The sequence below is a fragment of the Lepisosteus oculatus genome, chromosome 10 (assembly GCF_040954835.1).
Source record: "Lepisosteus oculatus isolate fLepOcu1 chromosome 10, fLepOcu1.hap2, whole genome shotgun sequence".
Classification (NCBI taxonomy): domain Eukaryota; kingdom Metazoa; phylum Chordata; class Actinopteri; order Semionotiformes; family Lepisosteidae; genus Lepisosteus; species Lepisosteus oculatus.
The window spans coordinates 10,205,658-10,223,556 of NC_090705.1; the positions used below are offsets into that span (position 1 = coordinate 10,205,658).

Consider the following 17,899-nt stretch of genomic DNA (forward strand, 5'->3'; position numbering starts at 1 on the left):
TGTGTACTGTATATAACTTCCATATTTATTTAATTCAAATTCAACCTGTGCCACCTGCATCCTGACTCAGGGAGTTCTATATGACATCAGAAAATTCACTGTGTAGTAAAGACTGGAGGCTGTCCGTCCTGCTTTACTGTGGCCACAATGCTGGAACGTACTCAGCTCCGCAGTATCACCTTGAACTGTGTCTTCCTTCAGCTCTACAGTTTGTGTTTCACATTCACAATGTAAATAAAATGCATTGCATTTGTGTTCATCCTGGGTTGATCCTAGCACAGTGAAGGAGTACTGTGATAGATGAATATGCATTAGAAAGTTTTAATTGTTGTGCACAGAATGTGAATACCTGCTTTTCATTAGTATGATGAAGCCTACAGTACATCTCTGCTCCCAGAACCAGTTACACAATGAGGTTCCCTCTCTAAGGATCAGTAAATTTGTTTCTCTGCTTTTGAGCCTCAGCCAATATTCAGCTTCTTTACTCAGAAGGCTCTGGAATGGAACAAGGGAGAATCTTTGAGCCCAGCCGGTAATGCATTGATTGCCTAGACACATTTGCACGAGGCATTCATCTACTGAATTTTCTGTCCTTTCTACTGCTACAAATAGTTGTCTACTCCTCTGTGGCAATGAAGTGTCTGGACAGTTGCTGTGTAGGTCTCCGATGTTCTCTAAAGAAATAAGTAAAAAAGCTGCTTCTGTATCTTGGAGCTGTGTGTGTCTACTCCAATTTCCAGCACTTTAATTTTGTGGGTGTTTCATATCTGTTGTATGTGTTCTCTGTGATTCTCCTTAAATTACTTGGCATTTCGCCACTAGACTTTCTGTGCCTCCTGTGTAATTTCTGGAAGACCAGTTTGTGAACACTTTTCAAGAAAATCTTTTAGAACTAACTGTTATTTTGCTTGTCAAATATTGTGTTTAAGCAATGACAGCCTTTTTGCAGAGCACTTAGAATACAGAGACATTAAGACAAAAAAATTCTCAAACTCCATACAAAATACTACATCTTTTAACATTATATAAATGCCTGTTTTCTTTTTTTAACATTTAAAGGTAGGTGCAATGGAAAATTTGCTTTTTAAAAAAGCATAGTAAACTTAAAGTCATTGTTTTCTTGAACAAACTGATTTTCCTATATTTTATCTCATAGATGAAGTGTTGTAGGGATTTAATTAAGTCAGGTACGGAATCATCTTTAAGACTATCTGCTCTGTAGTTGGAAAATGCAATTCACTTAAACCACCCACAAAAATGTATTGACTTTCTTGTGAAGGCCTATTTTAATGCCGTAACTACCATGATGATGGTGTACTTTTTCTTTTGCATAACATCCAATGGTTATGTGGAGTCATTTATACCCATGCATACCCTTCCTTCCTCTTGAATTATGCTTTCTTTTCCGCCCACACTTCAGAGAGCATTTAACCCCCCAAGGAAGCCCTATAGATTACACTCTGTTGTACAACTCATGATCAAACATTACAATTAGCATTGTGACAGGCAAATGAAGAGCACCTTTTGCAGGCAACACACTTGGAGATAATAAAAAAAATATTTTGAAAGGGAACAATAGAAAGTTCCCTTTCATGCTAGTGGGTTCACTGCCTGCCTGTGAGACTGGTGTTCTGCACCTCTTGGAAGTGTCATATTTTTCAAGGTATCTACTAGTGGGCACCACGTACTGTACCAGCTCAGAACATTTCAAAACCCGACTAGAGACTCATTTATTACACCCTCAGTTTTAAAGAGACAGTTTATATTCTACCGGTAAACATTAGAAGTTAGATGTGGAGAATTTGACATCTGTTCCTGCCAATAAATATCACTTCCGACCATTAGAGGCTGGTGTCTAATCTGAACTGTAGTGATTCCCAGTCCCAGTCCTGGCAACACACACACCTGCTGGTTTTCATGCCATTCCCACCTTCATTACATAACCAAAGTCTTACTGGATCTAAGATGGTACTTCCATTGAATATTTGCATTTTGTTTCACTATTTACAAAATACAGTGATTGAAGCTCCAACATGTTTAAAAGCTGGGCACGATTTACAGTTCACATTAATCTTACTATTATTTAGTCAGTGAAGGGTTTGATTGTGTAACCAGCTCAGCTGGAACAAAAACCGACAGGTGTGTGGGTCACCAGGATCAGGAGTGGGCACCACTGTTCTGCTGGAACCTACAGGAATTTCCCCTTCTAGGTAGGGGTTCCATTCTTTATTTTACTGTGCTTTTTTAAAGCCTGTGGTAGTTCTCATGCTCACAGTGCTTTCATGTACTGTAGGTATGTCTTCGTGTTCTTGCAGTGAACATCCTTTCACAATGTGTAACCCATGGGTGTATAAAGGAAGATGCAATACTGTACACGTGTATGTACTGTACTGTGAAAAGGTGAAAGGTGTACATAGGGGATACCCATCCACCCATTTCTATCCACGTCATCCAGTTCAGAGTTGTGGGGGAGCTGGAGCCTTTCCCAGCAAGCAATGGGTGCAAGGCTGGACACACCAGTCTATCGCAGGGCAAAAACACACACACTCACACCAGGGAGAATTTTCCCACAAGCCGGTTAACCTACCAGTATGTCTGGACTGTGAGAGGAAGCTGAAGCACCCATAGGAAACCCATGCAAACACGGGGAGAACATACAGTATGAACTCTTTGCAGCTTGCTCCTCATGATTGGAATTGAACCCAGGACTGCAGTGCATAATTTGTAAATTTGAAATAAATGGCAGTACTAGCCCAGATACATTCAGTTATTATTAATTGGCAATTACAGATCAAATGTCCTTAGTAATTACGAATATAAGCAAGCACAAATGGATATCTAACTCAGCTGAGTAAAGCTCTCTTGCACAAGGGTTTGCTATGCAGTAATGTGTCCTTAGTAAATAAAGGCAGTGAAACATTTGTATCCACAGTGCTGATAAACTATGTAATTATACGCCATTAATCAATATTATCAATGTGTTTCCTTTTGTTTATATTCATGTGTAGGAAGACAATGTTTAAAGAATCTCCATTGAATGGAAAATTAGTGAAGCAAACCCTTTAAGAAAAGGAAGCACTCTTAATGACACAGTACATTCATGGTGCAGTATCTCATTTTAGCTGCTAGACACAATGAGAAAACTGCACTTCAGGTGCACTTGCAAGACAGCCTCTCGAGATCCAGTCGAGTACTTCTAATTTGTCTTCCCAAAATGGTAGATGAAAATAAAGATTCTTTCCCCACTACAGAATGAGCCTTTAGTCACACAGAACTTCGCTTGTCTTTGTTCAGGTGAGGAAGAGGGGACTCAGGGAGCTGTGGAATCAGATGGAGATGGGCAAAGTGAGAAAGCCAGGCTTCCACCACTGGAAACAGGAGACTGGGATGGGCCAGGTAGGTGAACACTTATTCAGTCCTCTGCAGGAGGGAGGAGGATGGCTGTTTGGTCTCATTCGTACACAATTAATGGGAAGTTTAGCTCTGGAACCTAGGATATAAATTTTAGTGTGAGCAACAACATTGAAATAAGTAGTGTATCAGTGTAAAAAGAGAGGCCAAATGAATACCAGGGGAATAAGTGAGAATCCAATAAGTACACAGAATACAAACAAAGGTTATTACCGTGTTCTTAATGAGTTGTATTCATTAAATAAAAGAGCAAGTACAATATGTATTTGTGTGATTTGAAAAGATGGTGTCATTATACAATAAATGTAATTCATATGATACATTTATGTATAATAATAATTTATATAGTGCCTTCAAAAGTCGCTGCTTAAAAAACGTTTCCAAAAGAGATAACAGAATTGAAACAATTCTTCAATGAAATAAAAGCCTTTTGGAAGAAATAATGTTAACTCACTGAATGAACAGATACTCCTCCACTGTATCTCTTTTCTTTTCAGTACAGAAAATAAAAGAGTGGTTACTATGGTCTATAATGGAGGTGATGTTTGTAAGCTAAATACATTTGGTAAGATACTGAATAAGCTTTGCTATGCTACAGTGTCATGTGTGGAAGCTCTAAGTGAAAAGGTTTTCTGTCAGGTTGATATCAGGAAGTACAGTATACAGTATGTCTAATTTTTGGTGGCATCAGGCTGTTCCTGTACTTCTTATAACCGTTTAGCCCATTAGTAAGTTTCCTGTAATCACTTGTCAGGAGTCTATTACAGCATGTTTTAAATTAATACATCAGGGATCTGGGGATTACAGGAGTGCCTCAATAATAATAATAGGACATCTTATGATATCCTTGACAATCAGAAAGCTATAGAGGTAGAACTTGCTGCCTAGAAACAAATTGTGAGAGTTGAAAAGAACAAGAGAATGAGAACTGTTATGCTTCAATATTTTAATCAATTATATTACATTTGAGTTCATCTCCCAGACCGAATTCACTAAGACTGAAACGGTATTTCTGAAAATCCAAACGTTGCTCTCCTTTGTAAATATTCATAGAAAAATCAGTTTAAGTTATAGTTATGAATTCTTAGTGTAAGCAAAATCATGTTAAAATACTTAGGGTTTCTGTACCTTGATAATAATGGAAACTTTTAAATTCAGTGAAAACATTAGTACTTTATAGCCATAACAACTGATGCATGGAATTTGGTTTAAGAATTAACCAACGGAATTAATTCAAATTAATTAACAATTCATTTTATTTTTAAGAATTCACCTTCCATGTATATTAATGTTCATGTGGGAAAATCTCAAAAATACCAGGTGAGACCACATATCTGTACTTAGATGTCAGTAGAATAAATACAGTTTAAGAAAGTTTGACTTTACTTTTATTTAGAATTTTTAAACTCAACACGCTTTTGAGTATAAAAAGCTGTTGCCTTTTCATTGAAATCTATATAAATATTGTTGTGCATCGGAAAACTTAGCCGATTTCTTAAAATAAAAGGCTTGTCAATGATACAAAACACATTTTTTGCTTTTGTTACAAAAATTGTAAAAAAGTATACGATGTTTAAAATAAAAGGAGTTCAAAAAATATCGACAGCTTCTAAGATGAGCGGGAGATGTTAATTTTTCAGTCTTCTGTGGGGAAATTCCTGTGAAGATCCTTTTGAATACATTGTCATCCCTCATGGAAGTTATAGCACTTTAATGACAATGCTTTTAGATGCCATGTACTGTACAGTAACTTTTCATGTGGGCAGATTTCAATGATTACAGTACCACACAGTGCTAGTTAATGAAATTAATCTAATATAATTTCACACATTTGATTGTGTTTCATATTTCTATTTTGAAAAGTAATTTAAGTATTAATATAAATATCATCTGTGCAATTGTGTAGCTTTTTCAGCATTTTTATTTATGATGTAAATATTGTATGTGATGGTCTGGCATGCCATCCAATGTGCATGCATTCTAGAGCCTGTTGTCTGCTGTGTTATACTCCTGTTCACCATGACCCTGTATTGGACTAAGCATTATTGAAAACAGATAGGAACTGGGCACCATAGTTGACATTTCAAAAAACATTTCATGCATGCATGGTTACATTTGAACAGGATGGATTAATTTGCTTCAGTCCTACAGTCAGAGACATAGAGATTGAAATTGTTACTAATTCATTTATCTGTACTAAGTAAATACTTTATTATAGTAAATAATGGTAATTAAGGTATGCTTTTTTAACAGAAGTATCTTTTCAAAGTTTATTAAATACTAAATCAGCTAAAATGGGTAGGAGCAACCAGTGGCTTCCTTCAAATTTAAGGCAAAATATCCTCTAAGATATTGTACCTACAGTAACTGAGACAAGAATTACCAATATGTGTAAATAAGACTCTACAGATGTCTATGTTTGCACTCATAGATTTTGGCACCTCATGTCTTAAGCAACAGTCTGAGAAGACACAATTATTTTTGTCTTCAATCTTGAACATATGTTTTTAAGTTCTTATGATTGTTTAAGAAAACATTGGTGTCCTAGCCAGCGCTGGCCTCCCCCCGATATTAAACCTCTCATAACATTTTTGATAAAATGAACTGTAGAGTGGAAAAATAAGATTTTTATCATTGGGTAGGAAAAAAAAACTTGTAAAAGTTGTAATAAGGCACCTAGAGTTATTGCAGCTGTATTTGTTGACAAAGCAGAATTTTGGATTTGGAAAATTTCCAATAGATGTTGGTTTGTTACTGTCTTTTGAAAAATGTTCATACATTTTCATGTAACTTAAACTGTTTATACATATGGCCCCTCACTAAGCAGTTAATATATTTATGGTAATAAAATAACATGTATTTAATAATATAATATTTTAATAACGAAGTGACTCCTTTCCTGCAATGTACGGAAGATCCTGATATAACACATGATAATAAACCTTAAAATACAGCAAGAAGAACACATGTGAAGGGCTTAAAATGCACTATTAATATTACCAATAAACTATAAATTCAGTACCAGAGTTGGATAGAAGATTAAATTGCTTTACTGTAAAGCTCATTATTTTGCATGGACGTGAATGTAGACTATGCACCCAGCTTATAATATTTTTTTATTTATCTTTTGTTCTGGAAGGATCTCATTTTGCCATGAATATTTTTTCTGCTTTCTCTAAGTCTTTAAAATAGTTTTATCTTGTTTTATTCTTCTTAAAAGTCACTTCATCAGAGAGATGGATAATACATCTCCTGCGATAGTAACACAGCAATTACTGTTCAGCATCAACTAGTCCATTGCTGAATACACAAAATATGATTCCTTTAATGCATATGACCTCAAGAATTTATTGCAGGTATATACATTTATAAAGTGGATTTGGGCAAGTTGTGTTGGAAGCCCCCTGGGGTGTGTATTTTATACTGACAGTGAATCAGTGTTATCAGTGCTATCAGATAATGCATTTATCATTAAATTTCACATTTGCATTTAAATCTTCGGAAGGAAATGAGTATTGCTGGCTAAAGATAAGAGCTTTGGACGACTGTAATAAACCATCACTGTGATCAGTCTGGAAATAAGGCTAAGGAGGTCAACTGAGAACTATAGGGGGATGACAAAAAGAGGCATCATATTTTGAAGGCCTTTTAAGGAAAAAAAGTGCTGAGCTTTAAAAATACTGCTTTCAAAAGCATGCGGGGCTGTACCTGACTTGTTTATGTATTTTTACCATCCATTAAAATGACAAAAAGGCTTAGGATAATGATGTGTTGTACTGTAGGTAACAGAGACAACCTTTTTAAATGAAAAACAATACGGTAATTTGTTATAATGAAGGAAATGTAGCACAGTCCGTAGTTTGACCCATAATGGATGCTGGAAAAAACAAACAACACTTTCTGTGATCAAATTAAAATTTGCAGGTTATTCTGAAGTACTGCAGTGACTAGTTTGTGTGAGAAAGTTTGTAGTTCTGCTGCTTAGAGCAATTAAAGTTGCTCTATAACTTTATGAATTACCATAAAACATTAATTGTCTCCTTTAATAATAATACATTTTATTTCTTAACCACTATCTGAGTATCTAATATCTAATAGCGAAAAAGGGGCCAAACCGATAAAGAGAGGTATCAGCAATTCCTAGGTTTTCATGCAATCTACAGGTAGTTATGTCATGATTCACAGTATCAGGATCTGCCCTTAACTCTAGAAAAAGAAGACTTTCAGGCAACTCAAAGTCAGAAACTATTGGCAAGCCATTAAAAACCTTTAACAGGGGCTGTATCAGTAGTGTCTCTTTGTTTAAACCCCGTCTGGAAAGGTTCAAGTAGATCATTAGATGCTAGGAAAGATTGCAATTGAGCTGCTGCCACCTGTTCTAGAATTTTTACAAGAAAGGGCAAATTAGAATAGCATGGTAGTTATTAAGCACTGTAGAGCCCAGACTAGGTTCTTTTACACTGGTGTGGTAACAGCAGACTTAAAACCTACAGGTGCAAGACCAGATTTCAGTTACTCACTGAAGGAGTTAGCAACAAATGGAAAGAAAAATAACCTAGATTTGAGCAGGGGTGTAGCAATGGGGTCCAAAGCAAGGGGTGGTAGATCTCATTTTTGCTACTAATTCAGGCTCGTAAGTAGCATCCACAGCGGGAAAATGAGAGCCTCTCATACCTGTGAGAGCAGGAGTGGGTGTAGTTGACAGGATTGCAGAAGGTCAGCAGCTGATTATTATTAATATTGAGTATTTTGTTCTAAAAAATGTCATGAATGTGTTACACTGTTCAGTAGAGGAAGAAATGCAGACTTATTAAATGGCTGGAGCATTCTACTGATGGTAGGACACAGGGCTGTAGGATTACTGTACTTGTTCTCCGTATGAAGGGACTAGAAAGAGGATGTGGCAGCTTTAAGAAGATTCCTATATGACAGCCGATGTTCATAAGCCTGTAAATAAACAGTCAGCCCTGTCTTGCTCCACAAATGCTTGAGGCGTCATGATGCTGCCTTCGTAGGACACGGCTTATTTACAAACCACAGGAAAGAATGAAAGGACGCCCGAGTTTACATTGGAGCTAGGCATCTCGAAAGTTTTGTTTGCATCTCATTATTAAAAGCCACAACTGCAAAACTGATCTGAGCTTCAGTGAGTGGAGCTTCTTCTTAATCCCCTCCATCAGACTAGATTCACCAGATGTAGTCAATGAAAGGATTACAGTTCATTTACAGTTTTTAAGAGATGGAGGCAACAACAAGTCCAGTAGGGCAACCTTATGATCTCATATGCTCCGTTGAAGTGCTCGTCCACAGGTGAGTAGAACTGAATTGAAAGGAGCAGAATCCAGAGGAGCTCAGAAACTGGCAGTGGCTGAGCAGTCGAGAATCACCTTGTATCTTCACAGAATTGCCAAGGAGATAAATGCTGAGAGAGGTACAATCCAGGAAGGAGCACAGGTAAGAAGGCTAGAGAAGGCAGGTGGAATAGAAAAGAAGGAATGTCCCCCATCAGAAACAGATCCGAATCGTGAGGATTGCCACTGTATACAGTACAGTAGGGTGGAAGGCAAGACTTCACTCTGCGCAGGACACCGTTGGAGCCAGCTGGGAATACTCGTCTTAAAACATATTTACAGCAACAATGCATTCCTAAGTCGCCCCCCTTTCCAACTTCTCCCAGCTCTTCAGACGTTATACAGTATATAGCCCATGAGGTTTGATTGTTGGCAGCGGCCGGCCTGTGCAGAACGCCGAAAACCATCAGTTTATCACTGCAGATTAAAAGCTGCACAGTCAGCCAGAGTAGGAACACAGTAGAGCAGAAACAGATACAGAGACAAATAGGGAGACAAAACATAGTGTACATAGAAGTAGGAACCACATTCGCCGTCCACAGGAGCTGGCAACAAGTTGGCAGTAAGGAAGCAGAAAGTCCTGCCGAACAGAAAGAGTGGCAGCGGCACTGCTGCCTTTGAGACGGAGCAACTGTGTTCATCCGGCAGAAAGGTTCCGAAGTGAATGTGGCGGCCATGAAAAGCACCGTCAAGAAACACAAACGTTAAAAAATATACAAAGATTTGACTAAATTGAATCGTGCAGACTTGTGGTAGTGGTAGTAAAGACCCACAACAGCGTCCTCTCACCTGTTACTACGTGCCGATTAGATATTGTAAATGCTAAAGATTATTTTATTAAAGTTGATTGTTTCTTTTCCACAATAAATACAGAGCAGTCCCTTGTGAAGAAAAATATTAAAACTAAAGAAATATCTCACTTTTGATATTCTTAAATGTGGGTTCATGGCCGTCTGTAAACTAAAATAGCAGATATCTAATATTAGTTCTTAAATGTGGGCAATTCAAAGTGTTACTATAGTAATATTTCTAGTATGTTATAGTTTAATGTATGCCACAAAGAATCAGTTGCCTTGATTTTAGTTTTTGAGCTAAACGAAAAACATTCCAAAAAACTTTAATTGAAAACATTTGGGCTTTTCAACAGCAATCCGTGCGGAGTACAGGGTGATTTCTATGGCCTGGAGTGATATCTCCCATAAAATAATATATTTTCTGCTTTGAAATATTTCAGGACAAGATTTGCCCTCTCTCTGCAAGTTTTTTTTATAATTTTTCAACACACAAGAGGTTTGAGATTAAGATGGAGATTTAAAAAATACACTGGGATGTGTGTTTTTAATGCTAGTAAATTCAAGGATTAAGACCAAAAGGATTTTGTAGATTAAAATGGCCCGTATAAATTGTTCCTTTTTTTAAATTCGAGGTGTACAGGAATTATTATTTGGGAACGTATGTAAGGTTTCTGGACTCATAACTGGAGCCTGGGATTTCAGATTCAAGGTTGGGAACTTCTGTTCCACCTACAGTAGCTGTAAAAATTGGTACAAGTCTAAGTGGCTTGGGATGAAAGTGTCAAGCAAATAAATTAGTAAGTAGTTAAGAGCAGGTTTGAGTAATGTACCATAATATTCATGAGTACTTCTGACAAAATGTCATGCAAATGAAAAAAAGCCTTTTATTTCTCCACCAGGAATCCTAATTCCTCTGACTCAGGAGGCAGCACTCTTCCCAAACTGGCTTGTCTTTGAAGCATCAGAGCAGACTGGAATTAAAATTTCCACATAACAATATCGTTCAGTTTCACATCATACTTTTTTTGAAAGGCCAGTTCCATTTTATTTTTTTCTCATTCTGTTAAAAATGTCAGAGGGGCATGTGATCTGAACAACATACAAAATCAAGCAATCAGATAGGAACATCTTTATTGATGAGGCTTCCAGCTCACATTGGTTCAAATATATTCACGTTAACATTGCATTTCTTTGTCTCCCCTCTTCACTGTTTCTAGATCTTCGGGCTATATATACAATATATATTTCCTGTTAAAGGGGAACCACAATGCTTTTTTCATATTTTGGGGTTAGAAAGAATCGGCATTGGTGAGTGCATTTCAAATCTCAGTAAAATGAAAATGTACACAGTAACATGTAAAACCCCAGGTATGTGCAGCATCATGTTCTGCGATTCAGAACGAGGCAACAAAACATCTGGTGATGTGTGGCCCTATGACATTGTAAACAGAGCAGGCTCTGAATACATCTCTTTCAATAGAAATATTGCTTTAGATTTCGAGACGGTTTTGCCAACAAATACTGCTTATTTGTCAACTGCATGCAGATCACATTGGTGAAATGGTGAAATGTCTGCGGCGCAACCTGTACTTATTTGTATGTTCATTGTTCATAACTAGTCATTACGGTGACTAGTGAGCAGGCAGGGCCATGGGAACTCGAATGCACATTTGTGACAACATGGCGATTTTACAGCACTTTCACAAAGTTCATGACTTTGGGCTTCATTCTAAATGAGTAATTTTTCTTCATGGATGTCAATGAATTTATTTTGTTACCGAGATTTAATAACCGGTCTGAGAAATTGGGACTTCAGTTCCCCTTTAAGTCTGGTCGTTGCCAGCAACCGCCCTGTATGGACTCTTTTTAGAGAGATCAGACATCAGTTACTGATTTCATTGTGATACGACATTAAATGACAAGTCAACTGAATCATAATTAACAGTCAGACATGTAGACTGCAGAGTACACGACAAGGCATAATATTCTGTAAGTACAAACCTATGATAACCCTATGATAATCTACCAAACACAGATATAGTATAAATCCATTTACCCTGCTTTAAAAATGATGGGATTTTAAAATAATTGGGAGTCCTTGAGTTCCAGCACCCATGGAGCTGGTACCTTTACAAAAGTCCATTTCGGGGCACACACACAACTAAGAGACTCAAATTAACCTATCCAGCCACTTTGGGTGAAAACTGGGGCAATTGGCAAGAACCTAAGTAAAGTTGGGAGGAATACACACACCCCACACAAAGTTGCCCCAGTGTGGTATTAAATCCAGAACTCGAGCACTATGAGGCAGTGGGGCTAATTGCTATTCTATCATGGGAGCTACATGTTTTTATTTGTGAAATTTTTGTTTAGCTAAAGGTGTGATGATAACGCCCAGCAGAGGTTTCCTCATGTGTATATTTTGTTGCTTTCTAAGATAATAGTGGCTTCGAAATTTTGCAAGGATGCTCAATCAGAAACAGAACTTTTTTATAAAAGGATTATATAATCGAATGAAGTTTGACATTAATTTAGACAACACTCCTGTGTTCTTTATAGCATGAAATATTGATACTATAAAACATCATGGTATAAAAGTCTCAGAAACAATTCAAATACACATTCATTTTTATTTGTCATTTAATTACCTTTTTATTTTAATAAAGGGAAAACAGGTGCTTGCATTAATGATGCAGGTCAATCAATCTTGTAACATAATGAGAAGTTTATAAATACAGTAATGTAATGTGGTTGCAGGGATGTAACATAAAGTGAAAATGACTGCCATATATACAGCAGATCTGTGTAACAACATCAAGCAACTGCTTTTGAGTCATATGTTTCACACAAAGTGTAAACTGACATCTAAAATTTTGCTCAAATATATATGTAAAGGATGATTCCAGAAATCCTGTCAGACAAGTCTAAAGATCATCTTTGCAAATATTCACACAAGAATAAAATAAGGCACCTGGTATAAATCATCACGTTCCCTGAAAAGTAAGGGAATCAGCCTTCACCAATTGCATAGATTTTAATGCATACAGGACTGTTTAGAAAAATCTGTTTTCCTTGAAGTAACAGACAATAAAAGAGGCAGGTGGTCTGTGTCTACTACCACCTCCAAATGTTTCAGACTAATACATGAATAACAGCCAAAAGTGACCCTTTGAACTTGGTGTTTTATTTAGTGTTCTCCTAGTCTTGAATATTAAAAATGTCTCAGGGTATCTTGCAATTTGATGATGTCATGTTCAACGTACTGTTAAAGAACAGGATTTCAGCGTGATCAGAACAAAAGGTGACCACAAACAAGACAAGAAGACGGTACTGAGGGGTTGTCTCTGCAGAGAAACAGAAGAGAATCACAAAGCTGAGTTGTTTGTCACCAGATCCATGCTCAGTGCCATTGTCAAGGGTCAGCCTGTAGCTAACTGTCTTTTATATGGTATACGTTTTCCTGTTAATGTGCTGTTCTTCATATGGTGTCCCTATTCTTGATTAGAAGTGTGTTTTGCTTGGGTAGAAATTGTCCTTCTGTGACAGAGTGTGGCGGGGGGCGCCGTGGCCAGCACTGGTAAAAAGTCAATGCCCCTGGGGAGGGGAAGGAAGCACCGGTGAGAGGTTTGAAGGGACCACAAATAATACAAAAAGAATGGGAAAAATTAACAAAAAGGCAAAAAACAGCTCTCAAACTCTTGAAGCCAGGACAGCTCGGACTACAAAGGAGAGGCCTCGCCCTTCTAATCTTCCTGACAAAACTGAACATAAGAAAATTAGGAAGGTTAACAGCGAAAGGAGGCCATTCAGCCCCTTAATAACTCATTTGGGCTGCTAGTTAATAATAGGTCTGCCACTTTTGTCCAATACTGCTCTTGAATACATTCCTAAGGCAGGATGTGGAGAAATGTGGTGGAAATGTTTCTCATTACTGATGAGATGGTATTCAACATGTTCCACAGTTGACAGTTTAACTGATATAATTTCCCATCCCAGTTTCTTACAAAATTGCGAGGTTTCCTGTTTTAGTTGGAGAGCTTTGATAGCTCTGTGACGTGTGATCCGTGCAGAAGCAATAGAGCATATCAAAATACCTTTGAAAAAAAACAGCATTATATAACAATAACATTCATATGGCATAAAACATGAACATATAATTAAATCTACATTCATTAGCTTTATAGAGAGAAATCGTTCTCTACTCTTGAGTTTAACAAAAATAAAGACTGCCAGGTTCACTGCTTTTATAATAATTTTGTACGAAATTAGCCATTTGAGTAAAGGAGAAATATGTATATGCTTTCACTAAAATTATAGAATGAGGTGAACATAGTTTTGAATCCATAGAGGCAGTTCCTTTGTACCAAAGGTAGCTTCAAGGTTTTGTTCTATACCACCTTGCTGCCTTGAATTTGGATTATACCAGTTACACAGGCAAGTGAAGCTCTATACATCCAGTGGTGACAGCGACCATTCAATGACCCATCGCTTTTATCATTCGCTGGTTTATACCTTGGCAGCCTCCTTCGTTTTGGCTTTGAGTGTCAGGACACTGGCTATGACTCCACCTACCAGTTTGCCACCTACTGGTGCCTGCGGGGAAACTGATCACAACTACTCAGTTTCTGGGCGAACAGGGGTAGTCCTGAGATTAAGGTCAGCAGACACATGTGAATATAACGCATCCTTCCCTATTTTCATGATTGTAATACAGGACATTTTATATCCTACAGTATATCTACTATACTGTATCTGTTAAACAGTCTACCTTTGAGGCTGTGGCTGATCCATTTCTAATCCATATAAAACAATAACCATTTCAGGTTTTATGCCCATATGTCATGCTAAGTGAGTTTTGTATAGCAGATGGCTCTGATAGTGTGGCAGGTGCCTTAACAAATGTTTGCATTCACTGTGGTGCTATTTATATCATTCTGAAACATTGAGGCACAAATATTTGCAAAAGAAGGACAATGCCCCTATTTTGGTTTTTGAATCAGGCTTATCAATGTCCTTTTGATGTCAAAATTCATTAGGGTGGACACTCTTTAATGGATGTGGAAATTTTGGAGAAAAAAAAAAGAAAAGTTGGGAAGAATCGTGAACTGACATTATGAAGAGAAGCCTCACTAAAAAAAATCATAAAACAACAGTTCCTGCTGCCTACAGAGCTGTGAACACAAACTCGAATGTGTTTTGGTTCCACAGCAAAATTGAAACAACGGGTATTGTGTTTCATTATTATTTGAAAAGGAAGGGTGTTGTTAGATTGGGTGACATATGTTTAATCAAATATCTGATTTGTTAAGTGTTAATATTCTCTGAAGAAAGATGATCATTTTTTTTATCCCAGCATGTGTCTTCCAATAAAAAAAGTTTCTGTGTGGAGTACAGAGTGACTCTACATCCTGCTGTACTTTAGTTTATACTGGATATAAATGTTTAGACACTTAGGCAAGTTAAATATTGTTGGAACAACGGTCAAGCATGACTAATGTACTGTAGCCTTTTACTTTTGATAACTATGACACAAATTTCTAACAAAAACAGAAAATTGTAAGGAAGGTGTTCACTGTAAGACTACTGTAAGTTGTGACCTAAGTTCCAGGAATACAAAAATATCATTGTTCCAACAATGTGGTATCATAAGTACTGGTGACTTTTTTTGCAGGGAAAGGTGATAAATGTGTTGCAGATAAAATAAACAGTGTAGTTTTTGATTGTCTGAAGCTAATCACTATAGTTCTTGACATGGTGTTGAGGAATTGGTACAATATTTACGGGAACTTGGTTGGCAAAGCATGCTTACCTTCCCTGGGTTTTCACATAGAAAAGGTGCTAAACCATAAGGATCTGCAGTAATGCAGAGTCTTGTCCCATATAAAGCTATGCACCCCCCAGAATACAAAATCTTTAGAAAAAAAATATATCGCGTTTTACGTTGAAAAATCGTGGTCAAATTCTGTCCTGTACAAACTTAATGAGACTTTCTGACACCTGTCAAGTTCTGCATCGCAACAGAAAATTGTAATTTTATCCAAAAGTCCATTAAGTTAGGGTGTTGTAAGAAAGGAGGGGACTGCTGAAATGAGTTAAAGAGACAAACGGAGCGTACAGATGCAGATTAAGCTTCAGAAGATGAGGGTGTAAAAGGGATTTAATGGTAGGATGGATTAGAGAAATCCTTGTAACAATGTTAAATAATTATAGTTCCAGCCGAGATCAAAGCAGCATTGATTGAACCCCTCAAGCCTTTAGCACAGAGAGTCTTGGAAAGCAAAGATTGGTAAACTAGTACTGAAACCATTCTGACTGCACAAGTTAAATTGGATTGGAAATATAAGAATATAAGATGAATACTTCAGAAAGGTTTTTAAGGCTTTTGTTACTGAAAATGTAGCCAGAGATTCTTATGAAAGGTTTGATAACACTGTCTTGACAAAATCATAAGTAGAATATGTCAGAGCTGCTTGCAGATACCTAAGCGTTTTAAGAAGACTTATATACATATTTAAATTTTATTTATGCAAAGCGCAAACTTGGAGGGTTCAGTTTCGAGCAAAGTTGTTTCATTTGCTCATAATTAAGAATTGTGGTCGAACCACAAAGCTATCTTTTAGAGAAGGAATTTCTTTTAGTTGCTTCTTTTGAATTATTTCTGCTTTTTCATTTGAAAATTGAAATATTATACTGGTACAGTATATATATATAAGAACCCATTCACAAGCTTAATGCCTTATAATGTTAAATTGAATGCGGAATACGTTGGCAGATATACATGCTTTTGTGGCTTTGCTTCAAGATCAGTTTAATTGAATCCTTATGGTATGCAGAAACAGAGGCCAAGGTTTTATTTTTTTAAAAAATAAATTGCATTAGGGTGGCATGATGGTATGGTGCTTAGCACTGCTGCTTCATGGCTCTTGAGTCCTGGGTTTGGTTCTGGACTGGGACAGCCTCTGTAGGAGATTGCATGTTCTCCCTTTGTTCGTGTGAGTGGTACTCAGGTGCTCTGGTTCCCTCTCACCTGCCAAAGACATGCCAGCTGGGTTACTGATTGTCTCTAATGTGTCCTTGTGTATACAGCATGTGCCAGGGCCTGCCCTGGACATTGTGTCCACGGTGTAGTCTTGCCTTGTGCCTTATGTTTCCAGAACGTAGAGATAATGTATAGCTGGAATAAGATGCATTAATGTCCTTTTCAAGTCTTAGGGCTTTCGTTTATATGAACAATGCTGCATATTAGTCTGCAACACCTGGAGAGGTAAGCATCTGCAATGATTGTTGTCTGTTTTGTAGTATGTAAAGAATGTGATATCCAACAGGGTTTATTAGTTCAAGGGTGCCAGCTTAAAATATTTTTTTTAGCTTTATGGAGAAAAAAAAACTCAGACAAAGTTTAATCTGTTTTAGAGATCTGTGCCTGAATTCCGTTACAATCCACCATCACCAATACCAAACCCCCACAAACCTACACTCACATACCTGCTTGACTCCTTCAGGAATCCCCCAGGGAAGAGCCTAATCCCACAGCACTTCAAAGGTAAAATGCAGGGTTGCTCCAGGAAACCTGGAGTAATGTGAGGATTTTTTGGCCATGCATCCTCCAAGACTTATACACGTGTCCTGAAGAAGTTTTTTTTTTTTCCAGAATGATAAAGGAATTTATTGTATCCTATTTTTGTATTTTTGGGGGCTGCCTACTAGTTAGTTGTTGTGGGATGAATTATGATTTCAGCAATTATTAAAGAATACGGTGACATACAGAAATAAAAGCTATTAAATATGATTTAATGTAAATCTACAAGTCACAATGTGTAATTTCTTTAACTAAGAGATGCTGGTGTATGAATATAATTCTCTCCTTGTTTATCTGTGATATACCATACATTGCTTCAGCAATGTTTTGTTCAGTAAATTGTGTTTTTCAGAAAAGGACAGCAGTTGCCAGGCAACAAAGATAACAACACCCAGGTGCTTTCTTTAACAGTGGCTGGTGTAAAGAACAGCATTCTTTCTGTTAATTCTGGATTAACAGCATCATTTTACAATGCAGTGGCCAGTACTAAAAATAGAATGGTATCCGTTTTGATACTACTGTACTGTATGTGCATTCAGTGTTTTAGACTCACTGGGAATTCAGATTAATTTTGGTCAAAATTTCTCACTTTACACAGCCTTTTACAAAAAAATAAATAGTTGGTTTTATCGTAATGGTGATTTCTGGAAAATTACAACACATTTCTAAATATATTTCTTGTACTGTATGTTTCTTTAGAAATCATATTTTTGGGGGCTTGCGGTTTATTTTAATTAACACCTACATTTGGTGCTCGTCTGACA

The 17,899-nt window shown here is 37.1% G+C and overlaps 1 protein-coding gene across 2 annotated transcripts in view; it reads left to right on the forward strand.

Moving 5' to 3' along the window:
- zfpm2a (zinc finger protein, FOG family member 2a) overlaps positions 1 to 17,899 on the forward strand; it is a 177,821-nt gene that overhangs the window by 60,469 nt on the left and 99,453 nt on the right. For both annotated transcript variants that reach the window (XM_069194893.1, XM_069194892.1), the window contains one exon: positions 3,295 to 3,396. In XM_069194893.1, coding sequence (XP_069050994.1) covers positions 3,295 to 3,396 — 102 coding nt within the window. The remainder of the gene's footprint in view (positions 1 to 3,294; positions 3,397 to 17,899) is intronic.